This window comes from Phyllobates terribilis, unplaced genomic scaffold, assembly GCF_046119375.1.
Source record: "Phyllobates terribilis strain yellow unplaced genomic scaffold, ASM4611937v1 Scaffold_8__6_contigs__length_399053987, whole genome shotgun sequence".
NCBI classification, from domain to species: domain Eukaryota; kingdom Metazoa; phylum Chordata; class Amphibia; order Anura; family Dendrobatidae; genus Phyllobates; species Phyllobates terribilis.
This window is the reverse complement of record NW_027362768.1, coordinates 297,990,185-298,009,196: the sequence shown is the minus strand read 5'-3', so window position 1 is coordinate 298,009,196 and position 19,012 is coordinate 297,990,185. Positions and strand designations below refer to the sequence as shown.

Here is a 19,012-nt window from a genome sequence, read left to right as displayed (position 1 = left end):
CATTCTCTGCTATAAAAAGGTCTCAAATGTTTTGCTCCTAGTTTCAGAATCAAAATGAACGGTGACAGCAAGACACTGCAGACAATGGAGAGAAGGTCCACGGACGCTGTATGATGCGAGTACACGAAAACACACATCTAGATTTATGTGTTTACAAATCGTATGTATATATATATTTATATATATGTATATAAAAAAGGTAGATAATGAAAATTCACAGTTCTTACAGCCGTTAAAGTGTCCAAGAATCGGTATGGTCAATGGTCAGTTACTCTAGAAACTGCAGGGGCTTCTTCCGTCAGCTCTCTGCCTGGAAGAAGACAGCGTAATACTGATCTGTAGTAGTTTTTTTTTTTTTTTTAAATCTTTTACAATAAGAATAATTTATCCTTTTGTACAAGCAAAGTGTAGCTGGGACACGTACAGAAACCGTCAGAATAATTGGCACATATTATTATTATTATTACGGCGATTGCTTGGTTTTAAGAAAATACAATAACCTCTTCGTAATGTTCCTACAAACTAGATGAAAGTGAGAATGCTTGTGAGTCAATATTGCTAGAGGTGAAAAAAGAATTTTTAAATAGCTTTTTTTTCAAGTACAATAATTTAAGGTACTAATGTGTACACGCACGCAATATATTAAGAAGATGCTATATGTAACTGTGTACACGCACGCAGTAGAACTAGAGTAATTAGCTAAGTAGTATTATGAACCCAGCCAGTGCTGAAGGTTTTTTTTTAGTATTTTTTTTTATGCAGCTACTAGGCCGTTCTTCCATTGACTTGCTATTTCTATATTGTAATTAAATAATAAATAATGCTACTCCTTTAAGCGTGACAGCAACGAATTCTCTCGCGCTTTTGGAGATCCTTCTTCTTTCCTCCGGATTTTCCCCTGCTGGAAGGATGAGGCATCTAGACTATTGTGCTAATTCCGCTGTGTTTGGGTTTGGTGCTTGTGGACGTGGACGGGACCGGCTGAGAGTGATGATGTTGCGCATGCTGGGAATGTGCCGAGTGCCCAGAGTGGCTGGAGTGGGAGTGCTGCGCATGCGGGTGCTGAATGTAGGACGCATGGGAAGAATGCTGTCCGTGTGGGTGGTACTGGTGCGGCTGGATGTGCTGGGGAGGGTGGTAGTGATGATGGTGGTGATACGGCGGTGGGTTTTGCGGCACGTGGCAGTACTGTGAGTGTTGTGCGTGTACTTGTGCCTGTGTTTGCCCCTCGGCTTGTGCCAAGTGATGACTCGTTGGGTGTTGTTGATGTGAAATCAATGTAGGATGCTGCGGCGGCAGCGCTTGTCCGGCTACCAGATGACCTTGGGAAGATGGCTTCCCTCTCTTGCTACCGAATAAAGAACCTAGGAGGGAGGAAGAGTTAGGTAAGCTCTGACGAGAGGCACATTCCCGAGTTGAGGTGGCTCGTCTGCGCATGTGAGGGCTGCTAATGATGGACCCCTGAAAAGGAAGCATAAAGAGTACAATTACACAATTTGCAGCAGTCCAACAGTATTATCAAAAAAATACAACAAGCTACGCACCTAATCTAACACAAGCCCACCGATGTCACTAGGTTGTCCCACTGCTGTATCGAAAAAGCTCTCGTAAAATCCAGACATTCCACTTTTACCATAAGGCTACAGCTATCTAAGCTAAACTACAGAGGTGAGCTAAGCCTATGTGAACTAGGTCTAGGCCTGGGCTTAAAAGGGACGGGCATTAGGCGGTCATGGGACACAAATTATCGGAGGTGAACACACAGAGATAGGTGGCTGAGCACATGATCAGTGTAAATTAATGGTTCAAGATGAATGAAATCTCATGAAATCCACATTGACGTAATTGTTATATTGACTTTGTCTTCTGTCTACCTGAGTACAACCTCTGCTTCCCTTACGATATAGACTGGGTCAAATTAACAGTGTGGTCATAATATTCATCACACTAACAGATAGGCAAAGAGACTGTCATTAGAGCGTCATTAGAAGTATAACCTGGTAAGGAAAGAGTGTTAGCAGCCAGTTAGTGGTCCAGAGCCACTGTGAGAAGGAAGCAGACAGTCGTGTGTGGTGGAGTCATGCTTCTAGGAGCTAGTAGGGTTACGAGGAGCCAGGAGCGTCCTCACAAATCTTAAGTGTTTGTCTGTTTGGCTTTGGGATATACAGAGTAAGAATCCCGGGCATGCAATATCTGAGGCAAGCAGAATACAGAGGAACAAAAAAAGTGTTCAAGTGAAAGGAAAGGATTCAAATGCATATCACATCAGCTAGGCATCCTACTTACTTCCATATTGCTGTCTAGCGATCCTGCACTGCTGCGCCGCCCACGCTTGCCTGCCCAGGACATGCAATACCATAGATTAGATATCGACACAAGATCTGGGTAACACAAGTCTTCCCCTAGCTGACAACCTATTCATTTTACTCACTAAGCAATCAAACCTGACATATGTAGTTGCTCTCCTAGCGCTGGCTGAGAAACACGGCCGAAGGCTGTACTTCTCTAGAGGTGTAATGCCACAAAACACGGGATCTACCGGTCACCCAGCAGTGCTAAAAAAAAGACCCGCTGTGCTCTCCGGTCATTACTAGAACTCCAGCTTCCAGAATACTTGGCCAGGTTACATAAGCTCTTCAGAAAAATTGACGTAGTATACTGGAAGCTGTTCGAAGGTTATGAGATACCCAACACTGTATAGGGAATTATGGGTTAGAGGGGGTGTCCAGCAAAATACAATTGTACTTAAATGTAGATAAATTAGTAAGTTCTGCAACTTACTAATATACCTTATGTCTCAAAAGTGCCCCGATCTTCAGCTACAACCTCTGGACTGGGTCCTGTCACACCTTCTTCCAGTTTGTGTACCACATAGGAAAGTGTTTAGAAGAGTGATGTGCGAAGGGGGCTGGCTGACTGCACATTTCATTAGCTAAGCCAGCCCCTACTGTGACAGAGAAGAGGGTTGACTTACTGTTCATTTCATTAGCTAAGCCAGCACCTATTGTGATATAAAAGGGGGTTGGCTTACTGTTTGTTTCATTAGCTAAGCCAGCCCCTACTGTGACAGAGAAGAAGGTTGGCTTACTGTTCATTTCATTAGCTAAGCCGCCCCTATTGTAGCAGAGGATAGGGTTTGCTTATTATTTGTTTCAATAGCTAAGTCAGCCCCTACTGTGACAGAGAAGAGAGCTGACTGTTCATTTCAATCGCTAAGACAGACCCCTTCTCTCTTTATACATCATCTGTCACAGAGAAGGGGGCTGGCTTACTATTCATTTCAATAGCTTAGCCAGCCCCTACTGTGACAGAGCAAGGGGCTGTCAGTCTGCTCATTTCAATAGCTAAGCCAGCCCTTATTGTGATGGAGAAGAAGACTCGCTGACTGCTCATCTCTCCTTCTCCATCATCTGTGACAGAGAAGGGGGCTGGCTGACTTCTCATTTCAATAGGTAAGCCAGACCCCTTCTCTCTTTGTACATCATCCGTGACAGAGAAGAGGGCTGGCTTAGTTGCTTAGTTTCCGAAAAAAGGAGTCATCCAGACCCCTCCATGCCAAGTACTGGTCACGTGTGTGTGAAGTCGACCAGCCATGACCCATTACAGGAGCTCGTAGATGAAGATCGGGGGCCCCTTTCAGATGTAAAGTGTATTATTAAGTTGAATACTTTATTAATTTAAACACATATAAACTGCATTTTTTCTACTTAGACAACCCCCTTTAAAGCCTTGTGGCATTAGACCGTCTAGTTAATAGGAGGTTTCATAATAATTAAATTAAATGAGAGGCTGGAATGAAAAGCCAATTATATGATTTACATTATCATCATTACATGGGGAGGGACTGGCACATCACTTCGCTCGTCATTGTGAATCAGTCACTTTTATTTCTAGACATGTATCTGGTGTGACTCTAGATATGACATTCTCAGGTTGAAGCAGATTTGTAGTGAGGAGATGATTGTTACACACTGATAGCTATTGGAATATGAGAGATGAAACGTCTGGTTGTGATCTATTATCTCTACACCAGCAGAACAGGAGCTACAGTATGAGCACAGTCCAGGGCCTGGCTATGGGTGAGGCGGCTAAGCTACACAGGCCAACACATAGTAGCTTACTTGCACGGGTTTTGCCGTTTCTGAACAAGAACATAAAAGCTGCAAAATGACACTGGATGATTAGTGATGCAATGAATGGAAATGAAACATCTTTTTGTCATACACAATATTTTTACTTCTAAGCTTTAGTCTTTATACTACAAGATTGACATGAAAAGAAGAGGGTAAGTTTATCGGGTATTTGTGTGGCAAAATGAAGGACTAGTGGTTGCGGCTTCACCAAAAGAAATTCTGCCCTCTGCAAGTTTAATAGATAAAATGTGCATGATGTATAAACACGGGAAAATAATAATCCAAATAACATCAACATTACACAGTTCTATCAATATTCAGATTTTAAAGAGAATCTTTCCTGACAGGACACTTGGCACTCTATGCCTCGGACCTCCAGATCTTCTTCTGTACCATAGACAAGTGATTTGTCCTGATGGTACAACCCCTTTAAGTTGTCCCATCTAGACAATTTTGTCTATCTGTCCTACTGGTCCATATGAAAGCCATTGGAGGGTTGGGAAGTCATTGGAGGGGGGTTGGGAAACCTCTCATGAATTACTAACAAGCAGTGACACTCTTGTGGCCATCCAGGTAGAACAAAGGTGGTCATTCATTTGAAAGCTGCATGCAATACTGCAACTGTCCTGTAGGGGTCACTGCAGGGATAACGAACCGCTGATTGGGCCTTTCCAGGCAAAGTCCACTCAGAAACCAGCTGACCTCATAATAAAGGGGTTAGCTATCATCTGATAATCCCTTTAATAAAGTTGGAGAGTCATGCTTTCTTTTACCTGGACACGATCTGAGGAAGTGTATGGAATTAAATGAACAACTCATTAAAGGGAATCTGTCACCAGTTTTTTGCTCCCCCATCTGAGAGCAGCATAATGTAGAGACAGAGACCCTACAAAATGACAGCAAGCAGCCCAGTAAGTGATACATCATTGGAATCAGGGTCTCTGTCTCTATATCATGCTGCTCTCAAATTAGGTGGCAAAAACCCGGTGACAGATTCCCTTTAAAAGATGTCTCCATTTTGATACTACAATTGTAGAAACCCTAAGGCCAAGGACTCCCAACTCACAATGCAGAAATCTTCATTATTAAAAGTGTCCAACCTTATTGAATGCTTTTTATGTCATAAATTCTTATGTAAGTTCAATGACCTTAATTGTGTTTTATAGCTTGGTTTATACATTTGATGTGCAAATACTGTATAATGAACTTGAAGAAAGACAAAGTTCCATAATGCATTATCTAAATTCTAATTATGTTTCAATTTATCCTTTTGGTTAGCTTAAGGCTATGTGCCCACGATGCAGAAATGCTCCGGATTTTTCCTGAGCGTTTCTGCATCTCCCTGGCAGAAAAAACGCATGCGGATTGTACATGCGGATTGTACATGCGGATTGTACATGAGGATTGTACATGCGGATTGTACATGAGGATTGTACATGCGGATTGTACATGAGGATTGTACATGCGGATTGTACATGCGGATTGTACATGTGTTTTTCCTGCCAGGGACATGCGGATGTGAAGCGTTTTGATCATGCGATTTCGCATGCGGGTTGTCAAGCACTTTCCAAGCGATTTTAGCATCACTTGGAAAGTGTTTGACAACTTGGTCACACTATATAAATCCATGCAACCGGCATGGATTTATATAGTGTGACCTTAAAGAATGGTAAAAAATAGAAAAATAAATATATACTTACCTTCTGATGGCCCCTGCAGTCTTTATTCACTCCGTCCTGGCTTGCCGGCAGCTCGCGGTACACTGAAGGACCTGCCGACGTCAGCGGTCGCGTGACCCGTCACATGACTAGATGACTTCAGCGCAGGTCCTTCAGTCCACTGCGATCTGCCGGCAAGCGAAGACAAGGAGACCGGGGGCCATCAGAAGGTAAGTATAATATTTATTTTTTATTTTATTCTTTTTTTTACAGGTACTATGGTACCCGGGTCCGGAGGAGAGTCTCCTCTTCTCTAGACCTGGGTACCATCCACACATTGAAACGCATGGATTCTGCATGTACAGATGCAGTGATGCGGATTCCATGCGTTCCAATGCAAGTCAATGGCGGCGAAAACGCAGCGCTTCCGCAAAATAATTGGTAGTGCTGCGGATTTTTCCGCAGCGGAAATTTCCGCAGCATGTGCACACTACATGCGGATTATCATTGGGGAACATGGCAGACCTTCTACCAAGCGTTTTTTAAGCGTTTCGGCAGCGTTTTTGCCACTGCAGAAACTCTTAAAAAACGCATCGTGGGCACACAGCCTAACGGTTCACAGGATCCTCGCCAGAGTGTCTTTAGGCACTAACTAAAAAGACCAGTATCGCTGGAAAGTATGGAGGTTTTATAAAAACAAACAAAAAAATTGAATACTCAGGAGCAGGGGGAATAAAATAGGAGAAAAAATGGCCCCTTTTGACCTAGTGACAGGTCCTCTTTAAATGCTTATTGGGATCAATGAACTACGTTTTTCTAATTATTAGAATTATTTCATGACTATTACATCTTTATAATTTCTATTAACATTTGCAATACCAAGGTAGAGCACAATCCTTCCCTGGTAACAGTGAAACATGTTTCTATTCGTACATATAGAGTTTGACTATTTACACTGGGTGTGGAAAGTATTCAGACCCCTTTAAATTTTTCACTCTTTGTTTCATTGCAGCCATTTGGTAAATTCTAAAAAGTTCATTTTTTTCTCATTAAAGTACACTCTGCACCCCATCCTGACTGAAAAAAACTGAAATGTAGACATTTTTTCAAATTTATTAAAAAAGAAAAACAGAAATATCACATGGTAATAAGTATTCAGACCCTTTGCTCAGACAACTCATATTTAAGTCACAAGCTGTCCATTTCCTTGTGATCCTCCTTGAGATGGTTCTACTCCTTCATTGGAGTCCAGCTGTGTTTAAATAATACCAGTCTATATAAGACCTCACAGCTCACAGTGCATGTCAGACCAAATGAGAATCATAAGCTCAAAGGAACTGCCCAAGGAGCTCAGAGACAGAATTGTGGCAAGGCACAGATCTGGCCAAGGTTACAAAAGAATTTCTGCATTTCTCAAGGTCCCTAAGAGCACAGTGGCCTCCATAATCCTTAAATGGAAGAAGTTTGGGACCACCAGAAGTCTTCCTAGACCTGGCCGTCCAGCCAAACTGAGCAATCGTGGGAGAAGAGCCTTGGTGAGAGAGGTATGAAGAACCCCAAGATCACCGTGGCTGAGCTCCAGAGATGCAGTAGGGAGATGGGAGAAAGTCCCACAAAATCAACTATCACTGCAGCGCTCCACCAGTCATGCCTTTATGGCAGAGTGGCCCGACGGAAGCCTCTCCTCATTGCAAGACATATGAAAGCCCACATAGAGTTTGCTCAAAAACACATGGAGGACTCCCAGACTATGAGAAATAAGATTCTCTGGTCTGATGAGACAAAGATAGAACTTTTTGGTGATAATTTTAAGCGGTATGAGTGGAGAAAACCAGGCACTGCTCATCACCAACCAATACAATCCCAACAGTGAAACATGGTGGTGGCAGCATCATGCTATGGGGGTGTTTTTCAGCTGCAGGGGCAGGACGACTGGTTGCAATTGAAGGAAACATGAATGCGGCCAAGTATAGAGATATCCTGGATGAAAACCTCTTCCAGAGTGCTCTGGACATCAGACTTGGCCGAAGATTCACCTTCCAACAAGACAATGACCCTAAGCACACAGCTAAAATAATAAAGGAGTGGCTTCAGAACAACTCTGTGATCATTCTTGACTGGCCCAGCCAGAGCCCTGACCTAAACCCAATTGAGCATAGTTGGAGAGACCTGAAAATGGCTGTCCACCAACGTTCACCATCCAACCTGACGGAACTGGAGAGGATCTGCAAGGAAGAATGGCAGAAGATCCACAAATCCAGGTGTGAAAAACTTGTTGCTTCATTCCCAAGAAGACTCATGGCTGTACTGGCTCAAAAGGGTGCTTCTACTCAATACTGAGCAAAGGGTCTAAATACTTATGACCATGTGATATTTCTGTTTTTCTTTTTTAATAAATTTGCAAAAATGTCTACATTATTGTTTTTTTTCAGTCAAGATGGGGTGCAGAGTGTACTTTAATGAGAAAAAAATGAACTTTTTAGAATTTACCAAATGGCTGCAATGAAACAAAGAGTGAAAAATTTAAAGTGGTCTGAATACTTTCAGTACCCACTGTATAGTGTAAGTATACCCCACCATCCAGACCTGTAGTAATTTTGGCTATGTCATTTTTTAAAGGCTTTGTCCAAGACCAAGATATTAATGGACTATCCTTACATTGTGTGGTGGACATTCTCAGGTACTGCAGCTTAGTTCCCATTGAAGACATAAGGATCTGAGCTGCAGTACCTGAGAATGGCCACTACTCAGTGTATGGAGCTGTGGTGTTCTGGCTGCGGGACCTGGTAACAGCTGATCCCTGGCAGTACCTATATCCCATTTATATCGATTTATAGATAAGTCATCATTATATTAGTCCTGGACAACCCCTTTAAGTCATGGATCTTTTAAATGAAAATGGAAAAAAAAAATTAAACGTTTGTATTCATTAATGGCAACTATAGAAAATTAATTTTAATTTAAATTTTTTTTTTTCATTTGGATAGGAATATAAATATAACCATTTCATCATAATAAGTCGCTATAAATAAGTGTTCTGTATGAGTATCGTACTGTGCTGTTATAATAACTGTAACAGAAGATGAACAGACAATGCCAACAGACACCAAAAAATCCCACTAAATATTCTGTCTATGCTGGGATACATCAAAAAGAACAGATGTTGTCCATAGTACGGGGAAAAAAAAGTAGTACAGAAATAACCTGCTTTCTAATCCAAGTCTCGTTACTTTTCCTGTTCCACAAGACTCGCAGTCATCAACCAGCATAATAACTGGACACAAATCAAAAATCATAGACCTGAAACCCTCATGGATTAAAAAAACATGTCTAAGGAATTTGTAAAGTCTATGGAGCTGTGCAACTGTTTTAGACAGGTGTAGAAAAAATGCTGCGATGTAAGAATGCTGTAAAAAAATTGAAATGTTAATAATTTATTTTTATCAATTAACAAAACGCAAAGTGAATGAACAAAAGAAAAATCTAAATCACATCAATATTTGGTGAAACCGGCCTTTGCCTTCAAAACAGCATCAATTCTTGTAGGTACACAATTACACAGTTTTTGAAAGAAACAGATTGTTCCAAACATCTTGGAAAACTAACCACGGATTCCCTTCCAACACTTTTGCACCACTATAATCTATCCTAAACTCTGCTGCCCGACTAATCCACCAGTCCCCCCGCTATTCCCCAGCCTCTCCTCTCTGTCAATCTCTTCACTGGCTCCCCATTGCCCAGAGACTACAGTTCAAAACCCTAACCATGGTATACAAAGCCATCCACAACCTGTCTCCTCCATACATCTGTGATGTAGTCTCCCGATACATATCTGCACGCAACCTCCGATCCTCACAAGATCTCCTTCTCTACTCCCCTCTTATCATCTCTTCCCACAATCGCATGCAAGATTTCTCCCGTGCTTCCCCCCTACTCTGGAACTCTCTACCCCACCATATCAGGATCTCGCCTACCGTGGAAACCTTCAAAAGGAACCTGAAGACTCACCTCTTCCGACAAGCGCACAACCTGCAGTAACCATCGCTCCACCCTACCCCTGCACAACCAGCTCTACCCTCACCTACTGTATCCTCACCCATCCCTTGTAGACTGTGAGCCCTGGTGGGCAGGGTCCTCGCTCCTCCTGTACCAGTCGCTGTCATGTTTTGTTCAAGATTATTGTAATTGTTCTTGTATGTATACCCCTTTTTCACATGTAAAACGCCATGTAATAAATGGCGCTATAATAATTAATAATAATAATAATATTAATAATCCTCTGTGGATATTACCTGTTCAAATCCTTCTGTCTCTTCATCTAATTTCACACAGATTTGATGTTGAGATCAGGGCTCTGAGAGGGCCATATCATCACCTTCAGGACTTCTTGTTCTTCTTAACACTGAAATAGTTCTTAATGACACTGGCTGTATGTTTGAGGTTGTTGTCATGCGGTAGAATATATTTGGAGCCAGACGCCTCCCTGATGGTATTATATGATGGATAAGTATCTGCCTGTATTTCTCAGCATTAAAGAAACCAAGAAATGGACAACATTGAGACATCGAGGTCTGCCAAAGAAAATTGATGCAGCAGATGAAAGACACATCACTGTTAAATCAAAAGATGTCCAGCAGTGCCATCAGTTCAGAACAAGAAGCCCTCCAGTGGGACCTACTACACCCATCTACTGTTCAGAGAAGTCTTGCCAGAAGTGGTCTTCATGGAAGAATTGCCCCCGAAAATCATACATTCCACACTGAAACAAGGCCAAGTGACTCAACTAGGTACGAAAACCTAGGAAATAGGATACAGAAAAATGGCAGCAGGAGCTCTGGACTGGTGATTCAGAAGGCAGTCTGTTAGTAAAAGGCTGGAGAGTGGTATAATAATGAGTGTCTGCAGGGAACAGTGAAGCATGGTGGAGGTTCCTTGCAAGCTTGGGACTGCATTTTAGCAAATGGAGTTGGGAATTTACTCAGGATTAATGGTGTCCTCAATGCTGAGAGAAATACAGGCAGATACTTATCCATCATGCAATACCATCAGGGAGGCTTCTGATTGGCTCCAAATTTATTCTGCAGTGGGACAACGACCCCAAACATACAGCCAATGTCATTAAGAACTATCTATAGTGTAAAGAAGAACAAGAAGCCCTGGAAGTGATAATATGGCCACCACAGAGCTCTGATCTCAACATCATCCAGTATTTCTGGGATTACATGAAAAGACAGAAAGATTTGCACTAGCCTATATCTGCAGAAGATCTGTGGTTAGTTCCTCAAGATGTTTGGAACAACCTCCATATTTGAATGCTTGAAATTCATAGCCGCTAACAGCCAGATTCTCAGTCTGTAGCGTGAGTACCTCAGGGCGTACACAACACACCACTATAGGGTGCCTACACTGTTGTCAAGCTATACTTAGAACATAAAGTAAAAAATATGATAAACTAATTTAATGCAATATATTTAAGTTGGGGGTACTTGGCTTAAAGTGTCACTGTTATTTAGAAAAAAAAAATTGGTAAACAGATAGGTCAGAAGCTGTAATGAATTGGGATCCAGATGCCGACACCCCCATCGTCCACTAAAACAAAGTGAGCAGCCGGGAGCTGCTCTCCTCCAAAGATGGGCTCAATAGAAAGTCTCTGGAGCCTGTGCTCAGTCTCAGAGTATAGCCTGATCACTCAGGCTCGTTTGTTTTAGCTATTGGTAGGGGTCTCAGCCCCCAACCCACCAATCAATACTTCTGACAAGTCTCTATGTTATACTTTTAATACAATTAATAAAAACTGCTTTCCATATTACCCAATCTTGGTAGGTCCTTCTTCAGGTACACAATACAACTATTTACACACCGGATTAACACCAGATTTTTACTGTAATTCGACCAGTAATGTGTTAATGGATAGTATTGAGCGAATTTGTTCGGCATTTCAAATTCGTGTTCGTGGTTCTGACTTGTTCGCGCCAAAAAAATCGGCTCGGCCCATGAACATCCCTGATTTGCCACGCTGTCACGCTGATGACATCTGCGTGACAGCGTGGCAAATCAGGGAAGATCATGGGCGGAGACAATTTTTTGGCGCAAACAAGTTGGAACCCCGAACACGAACACGAATTTGAAATGCCAAACAAATTCGGTCAACAATATTAATGGGCACATAATACAATTATCTTGTGTTCCATGAGATCAAATCAACATATGCTTCTTTTTAATGCCACAAACATTGCAGTAAATATGTAATATTCCTCCAAAAAAGTAAAGACTTGCGTATATATTTTCCTTCTACATCCTTTACTTATTATTGTATAGCAGACATTCATATTTCCTCAAAATATATGTTATCTCACCTTATGATGTTGGAAAAAAGGGGTGCTAATGGTTTGTGTGATATAAGTAGAACATACATGTCCAACTCCGGCACGTGGGCCAATTCTGTCCCATAGGGTGATTATATTTGGCCTGGGACACCAGAACCACCACCCCTATGTGGTGCCATTATTCTGTATGAAATAATGGGTCCCACATAGTCCTCTATACAGAATAATGGGTCCCACATAGTCCTCCATACAAAATAATGGGTCCCACATAATCTTCTATACAGAATAATAGGTCCCACATAGTCCTCCATACAGAACAATGGGCCCCACATAGTCCTCCATAGAGAATAATGGGCCCCACATAGCCCTCTATACAGAATAATGGGCCCCACATAGTCCTCCATACAGAATAATGGGCCCCACATAGTCCCCTATACAGAATAATGGGCCAAGCATAGCCCTCCATACAGAATAATGGCCCCATAGTCTTCCATACAAAATAATGGGCCCCACATAGTCCTCCATACAGAATAATGACCCCACATAGTCCTCCATACAGAATAATGGGCCCCACACAGTCCTCCCTACAGAACAATGGGCCAAGCATAGCCCTCCATACAGAATAATGGCCCCATAGTCTTCCATACAGAATAATGGTCCCACATAGTCCTCCATACAGAATAATGGGCTCCAATTAGTCCTCCATACAGAATAATGGACCCCACATAGCCCTCCATACAGAATAATGGGCCCCACATAGTCCTCCATACAGAATAATGGGCCCCACATAGTCCTCCATACAGTATAATGGGCCCCACATAGTCCTCCATACAGTATAATGGGCCAAGCACAGCCCTCCATACAGAATAATGGCCCCATAGTCTTCCATACAGAATAATGGGCCCCACAAAGTCCTCCCTCCAGAATAAAGGGCCAAGCATAGCCCTCCATACAGAATAATGGCCCCATAGTCTTCCATACAGAATAATGGGCCCCACATAGTCCTCCATACAGAATAATGGGCCCCACATAGTCCTCCATACTGTATAATGGACCCCACATAGCCCTCCATACAGAAAAATGGGCCCCACATAGTCCTCCATACAGAATAATGGGCCCCACATAGTCCTCCCTACAGAATAATGGGCCAAGCATAGCCCTCCATACAGAATAATGGCCCCATAATCTTCCATACAGAATAGTGGGCCCACATAGTCCTCCACACAGAATAATGGGCCCCACAAAATCCTCCATACAGAATAATGGCCCTACATAGTCCTCCATACAGTATAATGAGCCCCACATAGTCCTCCATACAGTATTATGGGCACCACATAGTCCTCCATACAGAATAATGGGCCTCACATAGTCCTCCATACAGAATAATGGCCCTACATAGTCATCCATACAGTATAATGGGCCCCACATAGTCCTCCATACAGAATAATGGGCACCACATAGTCCTCCATAAAGAATAATGGGCCCCACATAGTCCTCCATACAGAATAATGGGCCCCACATAGTCCTCCATACAGAATAATGGGCCCCACATAGTCCTCCATACAGAATAATGGGCCAAGCATAGTCCTCCATGCAGAATAATGGCCCCATAGTCTTCCATACAGAATAATGGGCCCCACATAGACCTCCATACAAAATAGTGGGCCCACATAGTCCTCCATACAGAATAATGGCCCCACATAGTCCTCCATACAGAATAATGGGCCCCACATAGTCCTCCATACAGAATAATGGCCCTACATAGTCCTCCATACAGAATAATGGGCACCACATAGTCCTCCATACAGAATAATGGATCCCACATAGTCCTCCATACAGAATAATGGACCCCACATAGCCCTCCATACAGAATAATGGCCCGCACATAGTCCTCCATACAGAATAATGGGCTTCACATAGTCCTCCATACAGTATAATGGGCCCCACATAGTCCTCCATACAGTATAATAGGCCTCACATAGTCCTCCATACAGAATAATGGGCCCCACATAGTCCTCCATACAGTATAATGGGCCCCACATAGTCCTCCATACAGAATAATGGGCACCACATAGTCCTCCATACAGAATAGTGGCCCCACATAGTCCTTCATACAGAATAATGGGCCCCACATAGTCCTTCATACAGTATAATGGGTTCCACATAGTCCTCCATACAGTATAATGGGCACCACATAGTCTTCCATACAGAATAATGGGCCCCACATAGTCCTCCATACAGAATAATGGGCCCCACAGAGTCCTCCATACAGAATAATGGGCCCCACATAGTCCTTCATAGAGTATAATGGGTTCAACATAGCCCTCCATACAGAATAATGGGCCTCACACAGCCCTCCATACAGAATAATGGGCCCCACATAGTCCCCCATACAGTATAATGGTCCCACATAGTCCTCCATACAGAATAATGGCCCCACATAGTGCTCCATACAGAATAATGGGCTCCACATAGTCCTTCATACAGTATAATGGGCTCCACATAGCCCTCCATACAGAATAATGGGCCTCACACAGCCCTCCATACAGAATAATGGGCCCCACATAGTCCCCCATACAGTATAATGGCCCCACATAGTCCTCCATACAGTATTATGGGCACCACATAGTCCTCCATACAGAATAATGGGCCCCACATAGTCCTCCATACAGAATAATGGGCCCCACATAGTGCTCCATACAGAATAATGGCCCTACATAGTCCTCCATACAGAATAATGGCCACCACATAGTCCTCCATACAGAATAATGGACCCCACATAGTCCTCCATACAGAATAATGGACCCCACATAGCCCTCCATACAGAATAATGGCCCGCACATAGTCCTCCATACAGAATAATGGGCTTCACATAGTCCTCCATACAGTATAATGGGCCCCACATAGTCCTCCATACAGTATAATAGGTCTCACATAGTCCTCCATACAGAATAATGGGCCCCACATAGTCCTCCATACAGTATAATGGGCCCCACATAGTCCTCCATACAGAATAATGGGCACCACATAGTCCTCCATACAGAATAGTGGCCCCACATAGTCCTTCATACAGAATAATGGGCCCCACATAGTCCTTCATACAGTATAATGGGTTCCACATAGTCCTCCATACAGTATAATGGGCACCACATAGTCTTCCATACAGAATAATGGGCCCCACATAGTCCTCCATACAGAATAATGGGCCCCACATAGTCCTCCATACAGAATAATGGGCCCCACATAGTCCTTCATAGAGTATAATGGGTTCAACATAGCCCTCCATACAGAATAATGGGCCTCACACAGCCCTCCATACAGAATAATGGGCCCCACATAGTCCCCCATACAGTATAATGGCCCCACATAGTCCTCCATACAGAATAATGGCCCCACATAGTGCTCCATACAGAATAATGGGCTCCACATAGTCCTCCATACAGAATAATGGCCCCACATAGTCCTTCATACAGTATAATGGGCTCCACATAGCCCTCCATACAGAATAATGGCCCCACATAGTCCTTCATACAGTATAATGGGCTCCACATAGTCCTCCATACAGTATAATGGCCCCACATAATCCCCCATACAGAATAATGGGCTCCACATAGTCCTTCATACAGTATAATGGGCTCCACATAGCCCTCCATACAGAATAATGGGCCTCACACAGCCCTCCATACAGAATAATGGGCCCCACATAGTCCCCCATACAGTATAATGGCCCCACATAGTCCTCCATACAGTATTATGGGCACCACATAGTCCTCCATACAGAATAATGGGCCCCACATAGTCCTCCATACAGAATAATGAGCCCCACATAGTCCTCCATACAGAATAATGGGCCCCACATAGTCCTCCATACAGAATAATGGGCTTCACATAGTCCTCCATACAGTATAATGGGTTGATGTGAAAAAATGGCCTTTGGATTTTGTCAGATCAGATCCAAAGTGTAAGTAGCACCTTCTATAGCTTTGACAATGTCTAAGAACCTCTACCCTTTTGTATAAGCATAATTCCAAATGATTTATCCCAATAATGACTAGTCTGTTGTCAAGATACAGGACATCAGGTATATATGTGCATGCCACTCTTGATCTGTATGCTGCCACCACTTTCACTGCAAAACATGAGCTTAGTTTGGATTAAGAGCCTATATCCCAACATTACAACCTCTGTGCTTGGAAATTACCAACTAGTCATGGAACTCCTTATAAATTATACATGCTGCTTCTCTGCTCTACATCCATCAATGTATATTTACCATGTCAAGTAATAAGTAGCAAAACCACCAGAGAAAATAATCACTAATGAATACCATGAGGACATATGCTATGCCTGCTCCGATAATTCCAACAACCCTCTAATAGTCATTAATTGATAGTCTGATACGTTATTTTTTATTTTACAAAAGTCTCAGAATGGATTAGAAAAAAACAGAAACAATACTCACCGAAGTGATCTCCTGCCGCTGCCTTTCTGTCCTGATGCGGACAATCACTGGCTGCAGGAGTGCCAGTGACTGGCTGCAGCGGTTGCATGTACCTGAGTTGGGACTTCATTGGCAGCATAGTTACATATATACTTACATAGGTTGAAAAAAGTCATACAGTAGGACCCTCAATTTCAATCTTTCTCCAATGGTTATAAATTCTCTTTCGCTAGGTTTTATAATACACAATGCCATTGGTAATGAGAACAGCATCCAGACATTTTTTTAATGCTATTATAGTGCCTTCCAATACACTACCTCGTGTATTCCACAATCTTGACTGCTCTAATTGTAAAGAACCCTTTCCTATTTAGATGCCTCAATCACTTTTCCTCCACATTTAATGAGTGCCCCCTGGTCCTTTGTAAGGTTCTTGGATGGAATAAATCATGTGCCAGTTCTTTTTATTGCCCACACATGTATTTATACATATAAATGAGATTGACCATCTTTTCTAACCTCTTGCGATAAGGGGAGGGTCACACGACCGTTTTCTCCGATTATTCTGATCAGACTCTGATCAAAGTTTGATCAGACTGGCATCAGTTTTTCTTGGACCTGGAGAAAAAAAAATGTTCTCCACCTTTTCCATTCTGTCAGTCAGCAAAAAAAATTCTCATGGAGCCATAGATTGGCAATGCCAATTTTGATCCAACGCTCGGATCATAATCGGACATGTCACCGATTGTTTTTGCGGACCACTCGGTTTGAGGAAAAAAATCGGACATGTGCACAGCCCCATAGAATATCATGGATATGAAAGCTATCCGTTAAAACCACGGGTAGCACTTGTCCGAGAAAATTGGTCGTGTGCATGAGTCCTTTTATCCTATATACTTCTATATACTCTCTACAACTTTCTAATATTCTTTTCAAAATGTGGAGTCCAAAACCAGATCCCTCATTTAAGATGTGGCCATACAAGTGATTTATAGAAGGATAATAATGCGTTGGGGTGATGGGATATCTCTTTTATGCATCCTAAAATTTCATTTGCTTTTGCAGCAGCTGCTTGGCATTGAGTACTGCTGCTTAGCTTACTTGAAGAAGAGAAGGAGAAGATCAGCATCAAACTGGAACCCATGTATCAGTGAGATTTTGCTCCTTCTATTTTTTAACCCATTCTGAATCTTTTATAAAATAAAAACAACACCTTTTAAGATCTCTTTTATGGAGGAAAATTGTCCAGATCAATGCTTATAGTTCTTAAAATAAAATCTGGGATCTTAATCCTTGCTGTATTTACTGTTTTTTATTAATTCATAACTTAGTTTCATTTAATTTGGTATATGTGAGGAGCAATACAATAACTGTTTGAAGATTTTCCAATGGTGCTGCCCAGTGGTGTAAGTTTAAACTCTTGGGCGCCAATGCAAAATCTCCAACAGGGCCCCCACAGGTTTTTAATAATATTGGACTTCTTATATGAGCCAAAGGGACCTTTTAGGCTTCAGGGCCTGGGTGCAACTGCAACCCCTACACCTACTGTAGTTATGCCCTCGTTAGATATTATTTCATGCACCACACTATACAAATATGCTATGTACGCTGATTTCCAGAGGGGTTTAATATGGCATCATTACAAAATCCTCCTCCTCAAATGTCAGTGAGAAATGAATGACATATCCATTAAAACTCATTCTGACGTTGCAGGGGTTCTGTAATACGATATTTTGCTAATATCTACTTAATTCTGCCATGATTAGTTGTCATCGGGGACCTACTAGTTCTGCAACACAACTTCATTAAAAGCTTGTTGGTCTCCAAGCAAAATATATGCATTAATGAATAAATTGAGTTAATTAGCTAATTAATAAAGACTTTTGTCCATTTTGAGGAATGTTGCAGAATTTCTTTAATAAAATGTTATTATTGTAGTCTCTAGGTAGTAGAGGGAGCGAGTCAGGTCTAACATTATGATTGTTGAGGTTAAATCCATCAGCAGGCCACAGTGTCCATCATCAGAACAGTGTCCATCATCAGAACAGTGTCCATCATCAGAACAGTGTCCATCAGCAGAACACTGAGTCCATTAGCAAAACAGTGTCCGTCAGCAGAACATAGTGTCCATCAGTAGAACACAGTGTCCATCAGCAAAACAGTGTCCATCAGCAGAACACAGTGTCCATCAGCAGGACACTGAGTCCATCAGCAGGACACTGAGTCCATCAGCAAAACAGTGTCCATCAGCAGAACACAGTGTCCATCAGTAGAACACAGTGTCCATCAGCAAAACAGTGTCCATCAGCAAAACAGTGTCCATCAGCAGAACACAGTGTCCATCAGAACACTATGTCCATCAGCAAAACAGTGTCCATCAGCAGAACACAGTGTCCATCAGCAGAACACTATGTCCATCAGCAGAATAGTGTCCATCAGCAGGACAGAGTGTCC

General features: G+C 42.4%; 1 protein-coding gene across 12 annotated transcripts in view; it reads right to left on the bottom strand.

The window, feature by feature from the left end:
- Nucleotides 1–567: 567 nt before the first annotated feature.
- The window catches only part of IQSEC1 (IQ motif and Sec7 domain ArfGEF 1), a 913,452-nt gene continuing 895,007 nt past the window's right edge, over nt 568–19,012 (bottom strand). For 11 of the 12 annotated variants that reach the window (XM_073644463.1, XM_073644466.1, XM_073644465.1 and 8 more), the window contains 2 exons: nt 2,287–2,336; nt 568–1,461 (listed from right to left, as the gene is read on the bottom strand). In XM_073644463.1, coding sequence (XP_073500564.1) covers nt 919–1,461; nt 2,287–2,336 — 593 coding nt within the window. In that variant the 3' untranslated portion in view covers nt 568–918. The remainder of the gene's footprint in view (nt 1,462–2,286; nt 2,337–19,012) is intronic. The other variant, XM_073644474.1, reaches the window with a different exon arrangement.